Source organism: Paroedura picta, chromosome 12, assembly GCF_049243985.1.
Source record: "Paroedura picta isolate Pp20150507F chromosome 12, Ppicta_v3.0, whole genome shotgun sequence".
NCBI lineage: Eukaryota > Metazoa > Chordata > Lepidosauria > Squamata > Gekkonidae > Paroedura > Paroedura picta.
In genome coordinates, this window is record NC_135380.1 from 14,216,173 (window position 1) to 14,235,601 (window position 19,429).

General features: G+C 42.6%; 1 protein-coding gene across 8 annotated transcripts in view; it reads right to left on the minus strand.

Moving 5' to 3' along the window:
* The window catches only part of OGDH (oxoglutarate dehydrogenase), a 60,451-nt gene that overhangs the window by 36,205 nt on the left and 4,817 nt on the right, over nt 1–19,429 (minus strand). For all 8 annotated transcript variants that reach the window (XM_077306904.1, XM_077306902.1, XM_077306899.1 and 5 more), the window contains exons 2-3: nt 15,979–16,227; nt 3,767–3,955 (exon numbers count right to left, since the gene is read on the minus strand). In XM_077306904.1, the coding sequence (XP_077163019.1) occupies nt 3,767–3,955; nt 15,979–16,200 (411 nt within the window). In that variant the 5' untranslated portion in view covers nt 16,201–16,227. The remainder of the gene's footprint in view (nt 1–3,766; nt 3,956–15,978; nt 16,228–19,429) is intronic.

Below are 19,429 nucleotides of genomic sequence, written 5' to 3' on the forward strand. Positions count from 1 at the left end.
AGCAACAACAGAATTAGTCAGCACAAAGTTGGTTAACAGGCATCTTCTTCCTGCATCCTTTTTGTACGATCTCACGTGCCTGTCGACCAGCACTATTTCACGCTAAACACTGAACCCAGCCTGCATCACAAGTTAGAAAGCGAACTCATTTTATCTTGTTATCTGGGCCGTGTTATCTTAGTAAAAACACAAACTCTTGGGGAAATGAGACCCACTGTAAATATTTTAAAGACGAATTCAGAAATGGGGCAAGGATACCAGCAAGCTTTATACAAGTTCTCCCTAGCAGCGCCTAGTGTGTTAGCATACTCAAATACGTCTGTTGAGTGTTTAGTCAATAAATTCCTAGAAGACAGCTTCACACGGAAGAATTCAGCTTTTCTTTATATTAGACTCCATGACTTTGATTTTCATGACATTTTCTGGGCTGGATAAAATGTTGCTTTCACATCAGCAGCCAGCTTCAGCGAGATTTTCACGTCCTTAACCTGTTTTACTGCCCATTAGATAACATATTCCTTTGAAATGCTTCAGTATCCTTAGCTGCTCAGGTATACAGATTTCCCCCAGACAAAGGCTGATGCTATAGCCGAGGCTGTGCCTTCAAGCTCAGGCTATGCAAACTTACAGGCTAGCCAAAACTGCAAACTTAGACATTAATTTCTATAGATTTGTGTTCTGGGATATAGCCAAACCAACTTGAGGCTTCTGGGACTCTGGGATTAAGCATCACCTACATCAGAGTTTTATGCCAGTCAAGTGACCACATATCGTTTAACTGTAGTCATATCAAAAATTCCACAGATCTGCAAATGCCATTCTGGGGCGACAGCTTTATTTAGGTTTCAAAAACAATGTTAATTGCATTCATATGACCAAACCTCGTTTGGCTGGTCAAATGCTCAACCTTACTCCGCACTATGATAGAGCATTTTTTTCAAGAGATTGTTTGTCCTTTAGTTTCATATTTAAAAACACAATACAAAACAGATGTATTTACTTTTAAGGATTTAAAGCTTCTCGCCATTTACACGCCAAAACAACACTGACCGTTTTCCATGTGAAGGTGGAGCTAGTGGAGACAGCTTAAAAACTAGCATTCAGGTTCCTAATAAAAGCTAAAATGCTTTTTTGGAGATATTTGCATCCCTCCCCCACCATCTCTGTAGAACTTCATGATGGTGAAGCAAATCACCATCACCCTAAGCAAGAGCCCTACAAATCTTTAGAATGATGTTGTGGGGTGATGCTTGTTTGGTGGGGTGATGTTTATTCTTATTTGCAGACTAGGATGAGCCATTGGTACAGTATATTTCAACCCAAGGCCTACTGGTTGGGGACTGCCGTAGAAACATATGCCCCACTCCCCCATTTTCTTCAAACCCCCAGATCTCAATGTCCTGTTTTATTCATATCTCCATAATCAATGCAATGTATGTTAAAAATGTCAGGTGTCAATGCAGCTAAGACATTGCAGTATGGCATCAATGTGCAACAGGGCAATTTGTTTTTATGGTTAGGTTACTGTCTCTAGCTATTATGAGGAATCTTCAACATCAGTTAGATGTTTCAAAGTCTTTAAAAGTTTGGACTTTGCTCAACAGTTGTCCAAGGCAGCATACTAAAAAAAAAGTCTTATTGAGTTATCCTCAGTAGCATCAGTCCGGTTCATCCGGTGATACGTCCTTCAAACCAAGTGATCATGTAGTAATGATAAAGCCAGTGTTGTCAATAAAATAGATTAGTTATGAAATCTGAACCTTAAAACTTCAATTGAAGGATACAATTGTCCCCTATGAAACAAGAGTGATTGTAGTGTATAGATAATATCTTTAAAGGGAAACTATTCTCTGACCTATAGATTTTTCATTTTATGACTGTCTTTGACAAATGTAATTACATAGTATAACTCTTTATCTCCCCCCCTTTTCTGTTCCTTCACTGTTTTCCTAATGTTGAAAATAATAAAACGGTAGTATCTGTACAGTGAAGGCATCCTGACTTACCAGTTTGTTTTATAGTTGAAGTGCTACAAACATGCAAAAGTTTAAAATAGAGAGATTAAAATGATCAGAGATATCCCCGGGGAGGCAGGGTATAACCCTGTGAAGGATGCAGTCTTTTCACTGGATTCTTTCCATTAGTACATTCCCTTCTCCTTCAGACATATCAGTAAACAATCCTGCACACATAATTGTGTGATAACCTAAAAGCAGGAAGTTCATTTGCAGCAGGAGAATATTCTTAACTATTAAACGTTTTGCCAAGCTTTCATGAAAATGACCACTTAGGCTTTGGCTCCTTCAACAGTTCTGTAGGGTCTGCAAGACGCAGCTGTTCCGCCAGGCCTATGGTTGAGGCCAGGAAATTAACACCAAGAAAAAACTGGTCTCCCTCCTTGCAAAACAACAATGCAATACCCAGCACCGATTGCCCAACAGAAATGGAGTTCCCCTTTATAAGGTTTAATTAGTGGGGGGCAGTTTGATAATATTACTTAATATTCTAAATTCAAATTTAATTTAAAACATTTAATAACTGTTTATCGATGTAGCTTTATGACTTATATATGCCTTGTTGTTACCTGCCCTGAGCCAACTGGGAAGGGCAGGCTATAAAAAATAAATTTTTTGTTGTTATTCTTGGGGACCCAGTAAGATCAACGGGAGCATTCTGAAGACAGGGCAAAACAAAAAGTACAACATTTCCAGTCATCCACAAGGGCTAAGTCCTATTTTAATAACAAGATGCAATTTCCATTCTTGTTGCAAAAGTTTTGAAGCAAAGGGCCGGGCAAATAAGCTAGTACAGGCCAGTACAAAGCACTAGCAACAAAGGGATTGAAGTGGTAGCTCTCATCTCCTGCTTTGAAATCTTCAATAGAGATGGTATCACTAAGTTACTTTCACCCCAGTTGAAAGACAGCAGATTGCTACAGGCCACACAGTTATCCTCCCCCATTCCTTCAGCCTGGCTTTCTAGGGAGAAGTTCTGACAGAAATGTTTGGAAACTGATTAACAGACTCTAAATCCATTTTTATTTTGCATGCAAACACTCAGGAGACATTGCTGAGATACCGTTTCCAGTTATTAAACCAATCTGAAGTCTGCATGAGACTGTTCTAGAAACTACAGTTTCACATATCATCAGAGTTACTGTAGACTAGCCAAATTTAATATCTGAAAAAATGTGGGCTTTTAACTACCCAAAATGACATAGCATATATGCTGGCAAACCACAAAACCTACTTTAAGTTTTGAACAAGCGCATTAAATGCACCAAGATGTTAGAACAGTCCTAGATGTTTCAACAATTTTGTTATACGCTAAGTTCTAGTACTTAAATGGCTGGGGGTGGGATCATGTTTGGAATTCAAGCAACAGCACACTAATGAGAGAGACATTTTGCATGCCCTGGATTGGCCCATGTCGCTTAAGCATCACACTGAGAATGCCTTCACCCTGTGCCATGGTACAAGTGATTAAGCTTGTGGAACCATCAGGTGAGATCTGCTTGGCATTTCAATCCATCTCTCCAACCACTCGGATCAAATGACATGGAAGCAGTCTACCATAATCTTATTCTAGTCTTCTTTAAACAAAATCCAAAAAGGAGGGGGGAAAATGGAACTGGAGCTATACTGCCTCTGGCACTGTGCTCCACCAAGAAAGACAGCATAAGTCTCTCTAGAACTGCAGTGGATGAAAGGAATGCCCAGTTTTCCCATCCATCCCCAGGAGAAAAGAAAAGCAAAGGTAGCCTTACCTGATATGCCCTAATGAGTGACTGGACGGCAAGGTGATCTTCCACCAGTTTATCTACATTTGGCTGTGCTTGAAGCAAAGACTGTGCGTGTGTCAGAGTCGACAGGCTGGTACTTAATGGAGGGGGGCTTTGGTAAGCAGTACCTGGAGCAGCTCCAGCATTGGCATTGCGAAAGAATATGTCCCATGACTGAAAAATAAAAGCGAGAACAAAAGTTTGCTTACAGGGAAATCACCAAGTCATTCCAAATCCAATACCTGCTTTCCAACATTGTCAACAGTTGAGGGTTTCCTCTACCACAATTAAGTGTTGCTGGCAGGGGCTCATGGGAATTGTAGTCCTTGGACATCTGGAGGGGCGCAGTTTGGCTACCCCTGTTATATAGAACACTAGAGAATTGCCAGCAGATGAAGTCTTGTATTCTCTCCCCCTTATCACTAAGCACTGCCTTATAGTCATGAGATGAATGGTGGTGAATAAAACCCTCTAAATTACCCCAGGCCTGCTTCTGACATAGGAAAATCCATCGCATCAAATATAAATTGATAGCAATGAAGCAAAGTCAGCAAGCACAGCTTGAGAGCCAGCTTGGTATAGTGGTTAAGAGCAGCAGTCTATAACATGGCAAACCAGGTTTGATTCCCCGCTCTCCCATGTGCAGCAAGCTGGGTGACCCTGGGCTTGCCACAGCACTGATAAAGCTGTTCTGACCAAGCAGGAATATCAGGGCTCTCTCAGCCTCACCTACCTCATAGGGTGTCTGCTTTGGGGAGAGGAAAGGGAAGGGGATTATAAACCACTCTGAGACTCCTCTGGTAGAGAAAAGCAGCATATAAGAACCAATTCTTCTTCTTCACAAGTATATATACACGATGGTCCAGGAGAATGAGCAGTAGATAGAAAATGAAGGAAACATGTTTTCCACTTGATAGTGTTCCAAATGAACACCGCTGTGTAGCAACAGTAGTGCAGACGTGGCTTAGTGGAATTTCAACAAAATTTGCCCCAGCTTGGTGTCACAGTTATGAGTGGCGGCCTCTAATCTGGTGAGCCGGGTATGATTCCCCGTTCCTCCACATGCAGCCAGTTGGGTGACCTTGGGCTAGTCACAGTCCTGTGAGAGCTGTTCTCACAGAGAAGTTTTGTCAGAGCTCTCTCAGCCCCACCTACCAGACAGGGTGTGGGGAGAGGAAGGGAAGGTGATTGTAAGCTGCTTTGAGACTCCTTCAGGGTCTGAAAAGTGGAGACCTGCACTTGGATTCTCAAGACGAAAGACACTGAAAGGCTGGCTAGACTATTACTGAAGTCCTACAGCATATGCAGCATCTCTGGACAAAGAAATAAGCAGAGGTGGCTAAGAAGAAGTGATGCGGGGGGGGGGGGAACAGGCAAATAATGAACCATTCAGACTGCGTTAACACCTCCCACTTCAGTGACCTAAAAGCCAAAGGCATCATACTACGGAATGTGTTCTTTCCTACCCTTCAAGCTTTTATCTCTCAATGAATCAGTAACCAGCACTTTTACCCCATGATCAAAACAACAGAGAATCCGCTCCAAGCAAGAATACTATGTTATTATTGGAGGTATCTATTTCCAAAGAGATGCATGCATACAAGGCCGATAGGGAACAAGTTATTGCGGTTTTTAACAAGGCATAAGCAAGTCCTGCTATAGGAATTTACAGACTGAGCCATGAACCAGGAAGTCTCTAATTTAAAACTACTTTCTGCCATGGCCTTGGATAACCTCTGGTTCCTAGCCTCTCATAGCTGCATCTGCACCTTGGGGATATTAATACTACCTTACAGGCTGTAAAGATAACATGGTAATATATGTGAAATGTTCTATACTCTTGAAGAATAGTCAGTACAGAACAAAACTTGATAACCACTCTAGCCTTATAGGGAAACACACAAAACAAGTCCTTGAACATAGGGAAGTGTACCTTGTGAACTCGCATCATGTGCTACTGTACTAATATCAGTCCTGGTCACATGGCAATGCAGCTATTTCTAGCGTTTCCCATTGCCGTCAACTGTCAATGACACCACGAGATTGAGGAACAGACTTAAGGAAAGATATCTTGAAACAGGCCTGACACAAAGGGCTGTGTTCCCAGCTTCTTTTATAACATAGGTAAAGATAAAGGTATCCCCTGTGCAAGTACCGGGTCATGTCTCACCCTTGGGGTGACGCCCTCTAGCGTTTTCATGGCAGACTCAATACGGGGTGGTTTGCCATTCCCTTCCCCAGTCATTACCATTTACCTCCCAGCAAGCTGGGTACTCATTTTACCGACCTCAGAAGGATGGAAGGCTGAGTCAACCTTGAGCCGACTGCTGGGATTGAACTTCCAGCCTCATGGTCAGAGCTTCAGACTGCATGTCTGCTGCCTTACCACTCTGCGCCACAAGAGGCTCTATAACATAGGCAGTATGCAATATGGCAGCAGGATATGCATCTGCTGCAGCAAGAAACAAGTGAACCACCATAGCGAGCATACCCACCTGGGATCTGGCACACGGCTAACTTTTTTAACTATTAATAACATTTATCAATATAATCAACACCCCAAAACTTATTTCTTTGTCAGGCATTCAGAGCAGCCAAGAGCCTTAGCTCTGTTTTGACGCATACATTTCCCTATTGCACATAGCTAATGTGGTAATATCTGATAAACAGCACTGATAAGCACAAAGGGGCAAAGATTTCTCTCTACTCCTGCCAGTAAGCCTCTTCCCCTGTCCCTAATATTTATCTGCACTCCGTTTAGAAGGTGAGTCAGGATTAACTTTATACAACACAGCAACACAGAACTCCCTGCTTGCGTACACGAAGCCAGCCTTTTCTGGTTTGATAAAACAGGTTAGAGCAGTATTAAGCAAAAGACACCTGAAGCAAGCAAGGGGGGGGGAGAGGTTAATGGAATACCCTGTGGCCACAGACCACAATCATGAAGCTCCATGGATATAGAAGAGCTGGCTTTGCTTTGTATATTAGCTCTCATTGCTGATTTAAAGCACACTGAGAAGACCACGTGGCAGGTAATCAATATTTCTCAGGAGAGAGGAGGTTTGATCTGTGCCCTTTTGGGAAGTCAAATAAATCCTATAATCTCAAGCGAACAACACATGCTGGGATATGGAAGGGCATCTTTAACCAATCGCACAAATTAAGATGACTGAAAATTTACTTTGTCATCAAAAGCGAGTTCTCTATACTGCTGCCAAATTTCCAAATGCTGTGGGAAAGGCTGACTCACTTGGTAGAACATTTGCAAAGAACCACCGCCCGCCCAACCCCAGCCAAAAAACAAACCAACCATCCAACCTGTGGCTACAGTGCGGATAAAGAGAACGGCTTCCATAGTTCCTATGAATTGCATTTAGCACAGCTAACGTGCAGTTCTCAACTGCTGTATGATGTTGCTTCTGACTAGTGAATGGAGAGAAAGATTGCAAAGCATTGTTGTTAACAGTAGTCGTTATAATAGAGCAAATCAAAGCCAGAAACCAATGAGCCAGGTTCTGTTCCATTCAAAGGCAACTCAGAAGCTGCCATTTTTCACCTTACGCTCAATTGCCCGGTGCTCTAAGACTTCCCAAATCAGACTAGGTTCCTAGATATCTGAAACAACTTCATTTTCAGGGTTGCACAAATGGCAGCCTCATCCCATCACAGTACTGTAAGATATCCTGTTCCCATGTAGTGGACTGGGATGGCAGGAGGAACTCCTGCCACAGAAAGGCCAGGTCCCTGCCCTCGCTGTCCTGTCCCCTCTTCTGCCCTGCCTCCTCCCTTCTATTTCCCACTACTTGCCCAGCACATATGATTAGAAAACCCAACTGGGAAAGATGCAGGGTGAGGCTGTATTATAAAAGCAGTGGATATATAAGGGTGAAGCATCACTGCTTCTCATCTGCCGCTGTGTTTTACTTGGACACTGAAAGCTAACATGGGATTGAGAATCCTATGACACCTGCCAAATGTTGAGGTCTCCCTTCACCCTGTTATACTTGCAGCAGCATTAGAAGTCAGAGAATAATGAAACCGTGTTATTAACAGCTGAAACCTCAGGAATGTGAAAGTCACTCAGCAGTTTTCTTTGCAGGTCATTTGCAATACTCAACACGATCCAAGCTGAGCAGATGTAACAAAAGCAACTAATTATAGATGTTGCATTGAAATTTTCAAACAGATTTCATCCTGTGGCTGCAATCCAGAGATCTCTTCAGGCATACGCAGGGCCCTTGTGCTCGCAAAACAGCATTTCTGGTCAGGCCCTGAACCACCCATGGTTTTGAAATTCCCCTGTGTGTGTTTTCTTTTCTTTCTTTTTTAAAAAGCAACAACCCCAAACAAAATCAAGGTTCCAAAGGGGGCTCCTGTTCAAGAACAGACATATCTAAATAAAACTCCTCTTTAGATCATGGAAATACTTTCACAGTTCCTTGGATCCTGGCCCATACTTCTAACAAGCTTGGCTAAATCTTTCCTGCTATACCACATCTCCTTTAAAGATGGTTTTACCCTTGGCAACAGTTGGTGTTCAGCACATCAGCAGCCTGAGACATAATGTAAAGGAACAGAAAAAATGTAGTTCTACAGAATGTAGTTCTACAGAAGCCTAATTCTTTGTAGTATACGATTTAGGTACGCCATTTCCACATAATGTGTCTGTGAAAGATGCACACAACACTCCTGAAGGATATCCTGGGGTTTTAAAAGCATGAACATAAAGGCCTAATTACAAACACTGAAGCTGAAGATCAGCAGATAAGGACTCCAAATCTCTTTCCCCTCATCTGCCAAAAACTTTCCTTCAAGGACGGATGTAAAGCAATTGATATAAAAAAAAACTTGATATGAACCACAGCAGCTGAACACAGGATGTTTCTAATGGAAAAACTTAGAAATTCCTTTGGCAGAGATTACCCCTACATGACCCTGGCATAAATCTAGAATAACACAGATAAGATTAATTTTGTAAATTAATGGCCCCTGGAACATTCACCTGGGCTTTTCAGCCCTGCTGGAATGAGCTCCCAGAAATGCTAAGGGCCCTGACGGAGCTAACAAGGTTCTGCAGGGCCTGTAAGATGGAGGATTTCCACCGGGCATTTGGTTGAGGCTAGGAGAATGCCCGGAGTTATGAACTGGGGTCCTGCCCAACAATAAGCACTGAACATCTGGCACGGAAGATCTGAGCTTGAGTGAGATCGGTTTATGTAGATGCAACAGAAGATTGTAACAACTGACTGGACTAGAGGGCAATTGTTTTTACCGCCATCTGTGTTGTTATATGGTTGTTATATGGAATTTGTTGCTTTTAACATTTTATGGAGTTTTATGGGCTATACTGTTTTAGTTTTGTAAGCCATCTTGAGATGACCTAGTCTAGAGAGGTGGGATATAAATCCAATTATAAATAAATTGCTATAAAAAGGTACGTGCCTCTCATTATAACTTACAGAGAAAGCGAAGTAATGAGGGTGGATGGCAACCCAGTTGCACCTCCATTTAGTAGATGGGGCAGTCTACCTTCCTGATGCTCTAGATCTTCTGCTCATAGTCATTATAGGACTAAAATGTATGAGATAATCACACATCGATGTGACCATGCCTGGAAACCAAATGAAAAACTCCACCCTCCACCAAGTGAGCCTAAACCACATGGTTGCCTCATTGACTGTAGTGACATCAAGTATACTCAGGTTTTTCACTGCAAGAAATATCTGACTTCATGTGAATACACTGGCTGGGATACAGCCAGCTTTTCCACTCAGTATCACCCAGTTTCCTCCCCCTACTCTATAGCCTCTATCCCACATGGATTTTGTGCCTAGTGGTCTTATGATTCTTTCTGCCTGATTCTTTTTTGCCTGGAAGAAAAGCTAGTTGCATCCAATCCATTATATGTAGGTTTATGTCTACTGTACTGACACTGTGGCGAAGCTCTTTCCTTCCTCACTCATAATTTGCAACATCATCAGTTTCCAAAGGAAATGCCTTTTAATTTCATGAGTGCTCAACCTATTCACTGCACTGGAAGATTTAGCCAAGTAGGGAGCATCTAGGATATGAATAAATGGTATAAGATCTGTTCATTACCAGAGACTGGCCTAGCAATCTCTCTGAGGCAGAGCTAAACCACTCCGCCACACTACCAGGCAGAGCTACCCTTCACTCTATCTGCTCTTCTTCTGAGACAGACCTAAATTCTAACTGCTCTCTTCTTGGGGCAGAACTCAACTCCCTCTGTGTTCTCCTGAATTAACCTCCTGCTATGTTTCCGTCCAATATTAAACCCCCTTCTGAAAGGTGATGCTGAAGCTGCTCTCCCATAGGCTTAAGTAAGTGGCTGTTTCCTGGGGCAAGATAGCCTCCGGTCCATCACAATCACCTCCTTGGAGACCTGCAGCTCACAACTATATTGTGTGGTGGGTTGGACTAGATGACCCTGGAAATCCCCTCCTACTCTACAATTCTATGATTCTAAAATGATAAATAAATCCAAACAAGCATAAAACAAACACTGATTTGCCCACATTGGTATATTGCATTCAATAAATAATCCTAAAGCTAAAAATCAGACCAGCTAAGAAATGAACCCAGGCTTCAAAGAAATAATTTAGGCCGGTGCCAACAGGAAACTAAGGTGGGAGTCAGTTAAGCTTCAATCAGGGCATTCTGAAGGTGACACGTCACCACCAAAAAAGCCCAGGTCACCACCTGACTCACCTTTGCAGAAAGGGACACAGAGATATGGAAGGGTATAAGAAAAGCAGGTACCAGTCAAAAGGGGAAATTTCTACTGCAGCGATCAATAAATCATTTCAGTGGACAATTCCCCTTGTCTGACTTTCCATTTCTTATCGTAAACAAGCTCACATTCATAGCACTAACCCAGATCTTCCTCATATTCCCCTTGTTTTTTCTGCAGGCTTTGGCTCCCTTGATCTTGGCTGGGCATAAATCTACTTTATGGCGATTCTCAGAAAGCAAAACCATCCCTTCCTATCACCGTTGCAAAATAATACATATTCAGTAGCTCCTCAGTAACTATTTTGCATGGGGCAGGCAGCACAGGAGGAAGATGAAGCCATCAAGGAAACAAATACCAAATTGCAAACAGTCTGTTTAAACCTGTTCTCAGTGACTGACATTTGGTCCTTACTGAAGAAGCTATGCTGCTGAGTGACACTTCAGTTTAAATTAAAAGCCACCGCCCAATGAAATCTTCTGCTCTCTTTGTAGTCCACATGCTTATATACATATATATATATATATATGTTGATAATCAGGCAGTTTAGTATTCTATTTTATGAGCCAGCTTCATAAACAAACACAGGTATGTTTGCCTACAGACCTGTAGTATAACGGAATAGACTGAGAGGTCACTTTTATAAGGCAATCGGATTGCAGTCTATTACAAAGTTTATGGTATATATTACCATGCTTTTACTACACTGTCATACTTTTGAAATAAACTTTCTGCGCTAGATGTCACACCTTAGGCCGTGTTCCGATTGCATTGCTTTATAAAATATTTTTAGAAAAAAATAGATGCACTGGGAAACCAATATGGCAATAAAATATCCAAACTGGACTTATATAGAGTCTTCTCTCTTCAGTTACAGTATTTGCTGGTGTATAAGACGACTTTTAGCCCCTGAAAAACATGCCTCCAAGTGGGGGGGGGGGTGTCGTCCTATAAGTCAGGTGCACTTCAGTTGGGATAGACCCATAGTGGCCCATAGTACTGTAATGTAACGTAACAAACTCTATATTTTGAGTCGAAATGTTGGGGGGGGTTGTTTTATACGCCGGCAAATACGGTAATTCTTTATTCTTATTATTTCACACAAGTCCTGACACATTTCGCCTTAGAGTTTTTTCAAGGGACAATGGTTTTTATATTTAAGGACCAATTTCAACTTATTAAGAAATCTCTTGATGGAGTATAAGTTCATGCTAACAATAGCTAAACTTAGCTTGTGGCGCTCCAGACCCCAATTATAAAATATTTTGTCATCTGCCTTGAGCCTAAGTGAGCAAGGCAAGCCATTCAAACATTTTGTTATTAACTTCATTACTTCTGCTTTTCTCCCCAGTGGGGGCCCAGAATGACTTACATCATCCCCCCCCCCCTTCATTTCATCCTCAGGATAACCTGTGAAGTGGAGTAGGCTGAGAGTGTTTGAATGGGACACGGTCACCCAGCAAGCTTCCTTGACAGAGCGGGGACCCAAACTGGGATCTTCCAGATCCTAGTCTGACACACTCACTGCAATGCCATGCTGGCTGAAGTAAAGAAAGAGTAAGATACTCTTGCAAATAACCACAGAGGAAAATATTTCTAGATTAAAAATCAGCTGCCATAGGTATACGCAGCAAAGTGTGCTGGTAAAAATGGACTGCAGCTGCCTCTTTGCATTACACTCATCTAAGATCACAGATGTCAATAGGGCTTAGTAGGGCAGGGGTAGTCAACCTGTGGTCCTCCGGATGTCCATGGACTACAATTCCTATGAGCCCCTGCCAGCGTTTGCTGGCAGGGGGTCATGGGAACTGTAGTGCATGGACATCTGGAGGACCACAGATTGACTACCTCTGTAGTAGGGTATAACAGTGGTTAGGTGGGCTACCTAGTTTCAACACTCGAGGATGATCAACTAGATTCTCAGACCCAACTGGGCCAAAGAAGTACCTACCAGACCCATTTCCAGAGGCATTCGTTTCTTACCTTTCAGGGGGGACATATATTCTGTCCTGCATCTCTGAAATTAAACATACCTTTGGGAAAGGCCCTTGGCTATAAGACCTAGCATGTCACAGCATAATTAGAATCGACTGGGAACTCCTGAGCTTTCTGAACTTTGACTTGCCGAGGGTTCACAAGTCAGGAGAGCTGCACTAGCACAAAGACTTTCTAAACTTCTGAGAGGAAATAACTCCAGCTTGTTGAGATAAGAAAAAAGTGAAAGCCAGGTGACCATTTGAAGGTCGGTGCGCACTGGCACATAAACCGGATCAGCTGGCTTAGGGCAGAGCAGGACAGTTACCAAGACAACACCATCCCTTTATCAGGTTGAAGGAAGGTTTGGCAGGAGGCCAGGCCCGAGGTGGGACAAGGACAAGAGCAACTTTAGTGCTCCATGGAAGCACAGCGGTCAAATAGTTCAGTGAGCTTGAAAATAGCTTGGGAAGACAAACAAATGCAACTGCAGACTGCTTTACATGTGGAGTTGAAACGTACAGTCTATAAATTCCAGCTTGCACCTTCACTAATAACTCTTGAAACTGTGTGGCCAAGCTCTTATTAAACTGCTCCATATTGCTCATGCCTTGGGTGGCAGAATCCCAGTAAACGAAGGAATTCATGGTAGAGCTATATACAGGAAGCCCAGCTGCTGCACTGGATTCTGAAATAATGGTACACCCATCAAATACCTGTGTTTATGCATGCTTCGCATGTTTGTGGGAGACATCAGCAAGAAGGTCATGTTTTCCCCTAGGAGTCATACTGCCTAGCTCTGCGTTGAATTTCATAAATCTTTCAAAACAAACTTTCATGGCTTTGAACGGCTGTAATAAAGCCATGCACTTTGAACCATGTATTCATATGAATCCATATAGAATTTCACCTGGAGAATTTTACTTTCTGAGAATTTCAGTGTGTTCTTACAGTAAGTATCCAGTCAAGATTAATACAGCTAAAAGGAATATGAAAAAGATCTTTAAATGGTCCGGGATTACAGCGTCTGTGTTCCGCAGCTGTTTGCTGCTCTTAATCTGAAACTGTCACCTGAGCAGATCTCACTTTACTTTCTGCTAGACCAGCCCTAACGCCAAAACAAACAAAAAGATCCAGCTCCTGCATTACTTTCCCTAGTTTACTCTCTCAAAAGTCTGTGCAATAGATTTTGGGCTGCCATCAGCAGATTCACCCATTTTTTCCACAAGCATCAGCTTGGTTTACTTCACGTTTGCGGTTTTCCAAACACACGGTTTGGACCCATTAGATTAAAAAGATGACTTTGTAAGGTTGAAATAAGCTTACCCAACATTTTAGCACTGTTCACAAGAGAAAAGATGATCATACAAAATCTCCATGTTCACGTTTACAGAAAACCTATGTCGGTACTAGTTTTGCATGCTGACTGCCTCTGCAAGAGAGATCCCACCGAGACATCCTGCAGACAGCAGAGAAATCAGAAGTGGGCAAACTTTGGCAGAACTACTGTATAACTTCCGATGGGAAGTAAGTGGTGGTCTGAAGCAGCAGAACAAATTTTGGGATCAGTGGCACCTTTAAGACCAACACAATTTGCATTTGACCCTCCATTTTTCTAAACATGGCAGTTTTGAAAAGTTTGTTTAATGCTGGATTATGCAGCAAAAGCTTGAGAACTGTTTTTAACTCGGCAAGCAGCTTCCACGGTGTGGACTGTCTTCCCCCACGTTCAGCTGGTTTGCCCGCTGCAGCTTCTTCTGGAAAGGAGTGATCTTATCTCAGCCACCCATCTTCCAGTAACATCTAGGCTCCACTTCTAAAATTTATCAAGCATGGTTTTTGGAATCTTTTAGAATACATTACTTAGGAACCTTTAGAATACATTTCTTAGGTTATTAACCAGAACATGTTTTAATAAGCACATAACATACTATACTAGGGGGTGGCCAGACTATGGCAATTCCAAGTGTCCATGGACTACAATTCTCATGAGCCCGTGCCAGCAACAGTACTCCATTTATATCCAGAGAGCCACAGTTTGGCAATCCCTGCAAAATACTATGAGGCTTTCACTGGCTTGCAGCTTGTTTCTCAGAAAAATTCAAAGTGCTGGTTTTGACTACTGAGGCCAGGCTAGAAAGTCTGGGAGGGGAAGGAGATATCCAAAGAGCTGCCAACTCCTCCTTCCCAAGCTTGCCTACGTGCCAAGATTATCCTTCAAGACTTTTATTTGTACACTCCATCTCCTGAGATAACACTGACAGCAACCATGAAACGGCTGTTGTACCACCTTTAAGAAACTCCTTAAGCTTCGTAAGGGAGATCAGCACGGTTCTTTCTCTGTCTGAGCAGCAGGCAAAGTCTTTATCACAAAAGGAGAGGTTCTCTTTGCAATCCAAGGTTTTATTTGCTGTTGGCTTTTCAGCCATTTCCTATTTTGCATTAATTCAGCTGTTGCCTGTTCTTGGCTGAGTTTAAGACACTCAACAGTATTTTCAATCTATGGAGATCTATAAGGATTTTCAGTTATTGCTGTCACATCTCTAATAGTGATGGGAGGCCATGGTGTGCAGATTAAGAAATATAAGGGGGAATCCCCCCAGAGGTAAGGCTCTGCCATCTTCCAAACTAAAACATTTCTCCAGATATGTTGACACTGTCTGCACCACAGAGCTAAGCCAGGATTCTGTTTTGCCAAAAATCTATATATCCTAAGTGTAATTACAAGCACTTATTGCTACCATGGCAGGAATGTTCAGGTGGTATCCCTTATTGACAGTCCATGGCTTAAGAGAAATGTGTATCTATGGCTTCAATCCCATTGAAGTCCTAAATGACTTACAGGTCAGGACTTTGTTGTTGTTTCAAACTCACTGCAGCAAACACAGTCACATGTAATTTTATCACAGCAGAAAGCAAAGATACCCCCCATCAAGGTCATCCCTGAAGTACCACTGGACAATACAAGCCACTACCGGTTATAGTAAACCCTGAACTGCCAAGTAAACAGATATGACCAAAGTTAAAACAGAAACCCAGAACTTAAAGCTGCCAGACTTTGAACGTCGACTGCATTTACATAATGGTAGAGCCAATCTTACAGCCTCTTTCCTATCCAAAAGGGCCAATTCCAGTTACTGCAAACGGGATAATCAACAGCAGTTCTTCAATGGACACCCTCAAGATGCAGCTCCTCTTCATTGGTATCCATGCCGAAGCCAGGAAATCATTCCTCAGAGGAAGCAGCTATAAACTTGCCAAATGAATTCCAGGGTCGACTATCACAGGAGTGTTGTCCTCTGTCAATCAAAGGCTTTTCGTTTTTGCAAGCTGAGTGGATTCATAACAACTCCAGGATCCTTGGCCAGCTGGACTCCACACTGAGAATACCTGTACTTACCTGAAAAAAACAGTGCTCGTATTTGCACACCAGCATGTGAGAGAAAGCTCTCGTAGAGAGGCTGCTCCTTACCTTATGTACACTTTTGGGATTTTCCAACCAAGCATAGTACATTTCCTCCACATAGTTCGAACTAGTCCCACTCAAAAATGGCTCAGCAGCAACAGGCGCACTATAGCACCTGATTTGTTGAAACGTCCTTGGTGCTGCTGGCTTGTTTTGAGAAATTGTCTTAACAGTCTGCGAGGCTGTCAGAGGCCTCAATTTAGTAGCACAAGTCCTTAAGTGAAACATTTTTGTTCTGCAGCAACAGACAGGCTCCTGTAGGGAAAGAAAGAAGAACTTAGTTACTGAAGAAAAATTCACAAATTGCAAGGATGCAATTGTATCTGATTTCTACCGTTTGCTTCCATAGCTTATTTCTACCTCACTTACCAGCTACTTAGGTGGAACAAGTCAAAACCTGATGCTGTTGCAAAAGGAATGACGGCCACAATCTATTGCAGAGCCGAGCTCTTCTGAACTGTGCCTGATAAACGATGCAGTGAATGCTTCAGTAGTTTGACTGCTAGATTGTGAAGAACACACTGTTGGTGAAACTAATTGAAATCAATGGCCCCGGACAAAGCCCAGACAGTTGGAAACTACAAAGCTAAATGATAACATTTAATCCCTCTTTTGAAATAAACTGTGGCAAATGTTGCCCAGGTGTAACCTGAGACAAATCCCACTTGACCAGACCAGGTCAGCACATTTTTCCAATTGTGGTCGATCATGTTGTCTCACTGAATATAAATCAGAGGTATTGATTCCTCTACACCAGCACTGTTTGGTCTCACTGGCATCAATTATTATAGGTTGTAGGCAGATATTATCCCAGGGCCATCTTAACTGGAGTTGCCAGCAACTGAACCCAAGATTTTTACACAGGCAATATATCCCTGTAGTAGTGCAGAAGCAGTTACCAAATTTTTCTCCCGGTGCTAGTCTGAATTTTCCCAGCAAAGGAACTATATAAATCAAATGACTATATAGATCAAATGACTATATAAATGGATCAAATGACTATATACAATTTTGCGGCATAAGCATGGTTGTTCCCTGCATGAACCAGCAGAGTAATTAAAATGTCACACTTTGGAAAATCAGCTTCTTCGATTTAATGTATGCTAAAGTACACAGAGTACTGGATTAACCAGAATTATACTTTAACCAACAACTACTATAAAACTCAGTCCCTTCTTCCTGACAAAGCCTGATTTTTTCTACAGCTAAATATACCAATGTTTGTAGAGGTCAAAAGTGTCAAAGAAGGTCAAAATTGGATGCAAATTAGCTGTGAAGATTTATTTCTTTTAAAAAGCTCTCTGCTGTCTCCCCCCCAAAGACTTACACTAATAGCTTCTTCAAAAAAAGTTATCATGCAAGAATTAAGGTAACGTAACAGAATATGAGCCTCTTGTGGCGCAGAGTGGTAAGGCAGCAGACATGCAGTCTGAAAGCTCTGCCCATGAGGCTGGGAGTTCAATCCCAGCAGCTGGCTCAAGGTTGACTCAGCCTTCCATTCTTCCGAGGTCGGTAAAATGAGTACCCAGCTTGCTGGGGGGTAAACGGTAATGGCTGGGGAAGGCACTGGCAAACCACCCCGTATTGAGTCTGCCATGAAAACGCTAGAGGGCGTCACCCCAAGGGTCAGACATGACCCGGTGCTTGCACAGGGGATACCTTCACCTTTAACACTTCAGATAACTTCACTGCAAACTAAGATATTTTCTATCAGTAATCTTCCTTAAATAGTAACTTAGGGAACTGCAACATGGAAGTTACGCTAACACAGGATGTTGGAAAAATAGAACAGCCAAGGAAGTCTGTAACTTGTAGAATAAAAACAAAAACAACCACTTCCTATAAGAGACTAGATTCTAATCTACAGGCAGTATGATACAATAGCTAAAGAATCTGGGAAAGTTGGGGTACAAATTAAGTAAAATAAATTAAATAAATAAAATAGCTTCCTGACCAATCTCAGATGAAACCAGCAAGCTCAATATGTTGCCCAATGTTACTGGACGATTTATAAAAGTCCAACTGTATAAACCAATATTGGAGACATTACCTTTTACATTTTTCCTATTGAGCAAAAACTAACAAGCGTGATCAGTACCGTATTTCCCCACCCTTGAAGTCAATTCTGGCTGCAAAGTAATTACACAGGACCTAATTCTGTCTAAGAACTGCAGACCCATCTAATCCCTTTGAGTCAGACCACAGAACTATTTGTTAAAGCTGCATTCAGATACAAACAAACAAACCTCTGTTTGCAAGGAAAAAGAATTTGGCTTTTTGCTGTGCTTATATGCTGTCTCCTCCTTCCCCTCATTGGTGCCACACAGCTCACAGCTTTCTGGTTTCAGAAACCCCCCATCTGTCACAATGTCCTAATGAGGACAAGAGGGCAAACTGGTATTTCCTTCCTCCTCACAAAGGTGAATTCTATGACAGTGGTCCCCAACCTTTTTATCACCAGGGGCCGGTCAACGCTTGACAATTTTACTGAGGTCCTGGGGGGGGGGGTAGTCTTTTGCTGAGGGATGTTGCCGCCTGAGCCCCTGCTCCACTTGCTTTCCTGCCGGTGCCCCTGACTTCCCGCCACCCACTGGGGGGCGCTGACATGGCAGCTGCGCAGTGCCACACCGAGGGGGAGCCCCTGCTATGGCGGCTGCTGGAGAGCACCAAAGTTGAGCCGGCGGCAGAGTGGCAGGGCAGCCCCCGAGGCAGCAGCCAGGGAGGAGGACGAAGAGGAGCCGCGGCCCGGTACCGACTGATCCACGGACCGGTCCCGGTCTTCAGAGCGGGGGTTGGGGATCACTGTTCTATAACACCCACTTTCCAGGTCCCTAGGAAGACTGAATACTTCCCAAACCAGGAAGCCTTTAACTGTGCTACATATCTGTTGAACAGGAGAAAATGAGTAAGCATGGTAGCATTCTGGTAACAGTCCAAATATGACTACAGATTTCATTAAGGAGACCTAGTGAGAACAGAGCAACTAGAATTCTTTTAAACAGAATGGTGAAAGATAGTCCACATGCTTCACCAATTCCAGAGATAAGGTCCCGATGAAAGGAATCAGATCAAAGGCATCAGGCACCTACCTTAGCCCCTGCCAATTACTCTTGCAGCTCATTTATCCCAACTGGTAATTTGCCTAAGCTTTAAATTCTACCTTCTTACATACATGAAAAGGCATTATTGCATAATGTCTTCCAAAAAGGGCACATGCTTGAGAAATAAGTCGCTATGATAGAAAATCTGCATGGTAAGGAATTTCGTTAAAGGATGGAGAAGAAGGATTTTAAAAAAAAGGTTTATGGTCCGAAGAAGAGAGGATGCAGTTTGCAACAAGAAGACCTCAAGTTATTGAAAGAACTGAAAGACCTACCAGCAGGTGTGCACATAAAAGGACAACTAGGGACTGCCTCTCCCACGAAATCCTTCTGGGTGGTAAGAATATCTGAAAAGT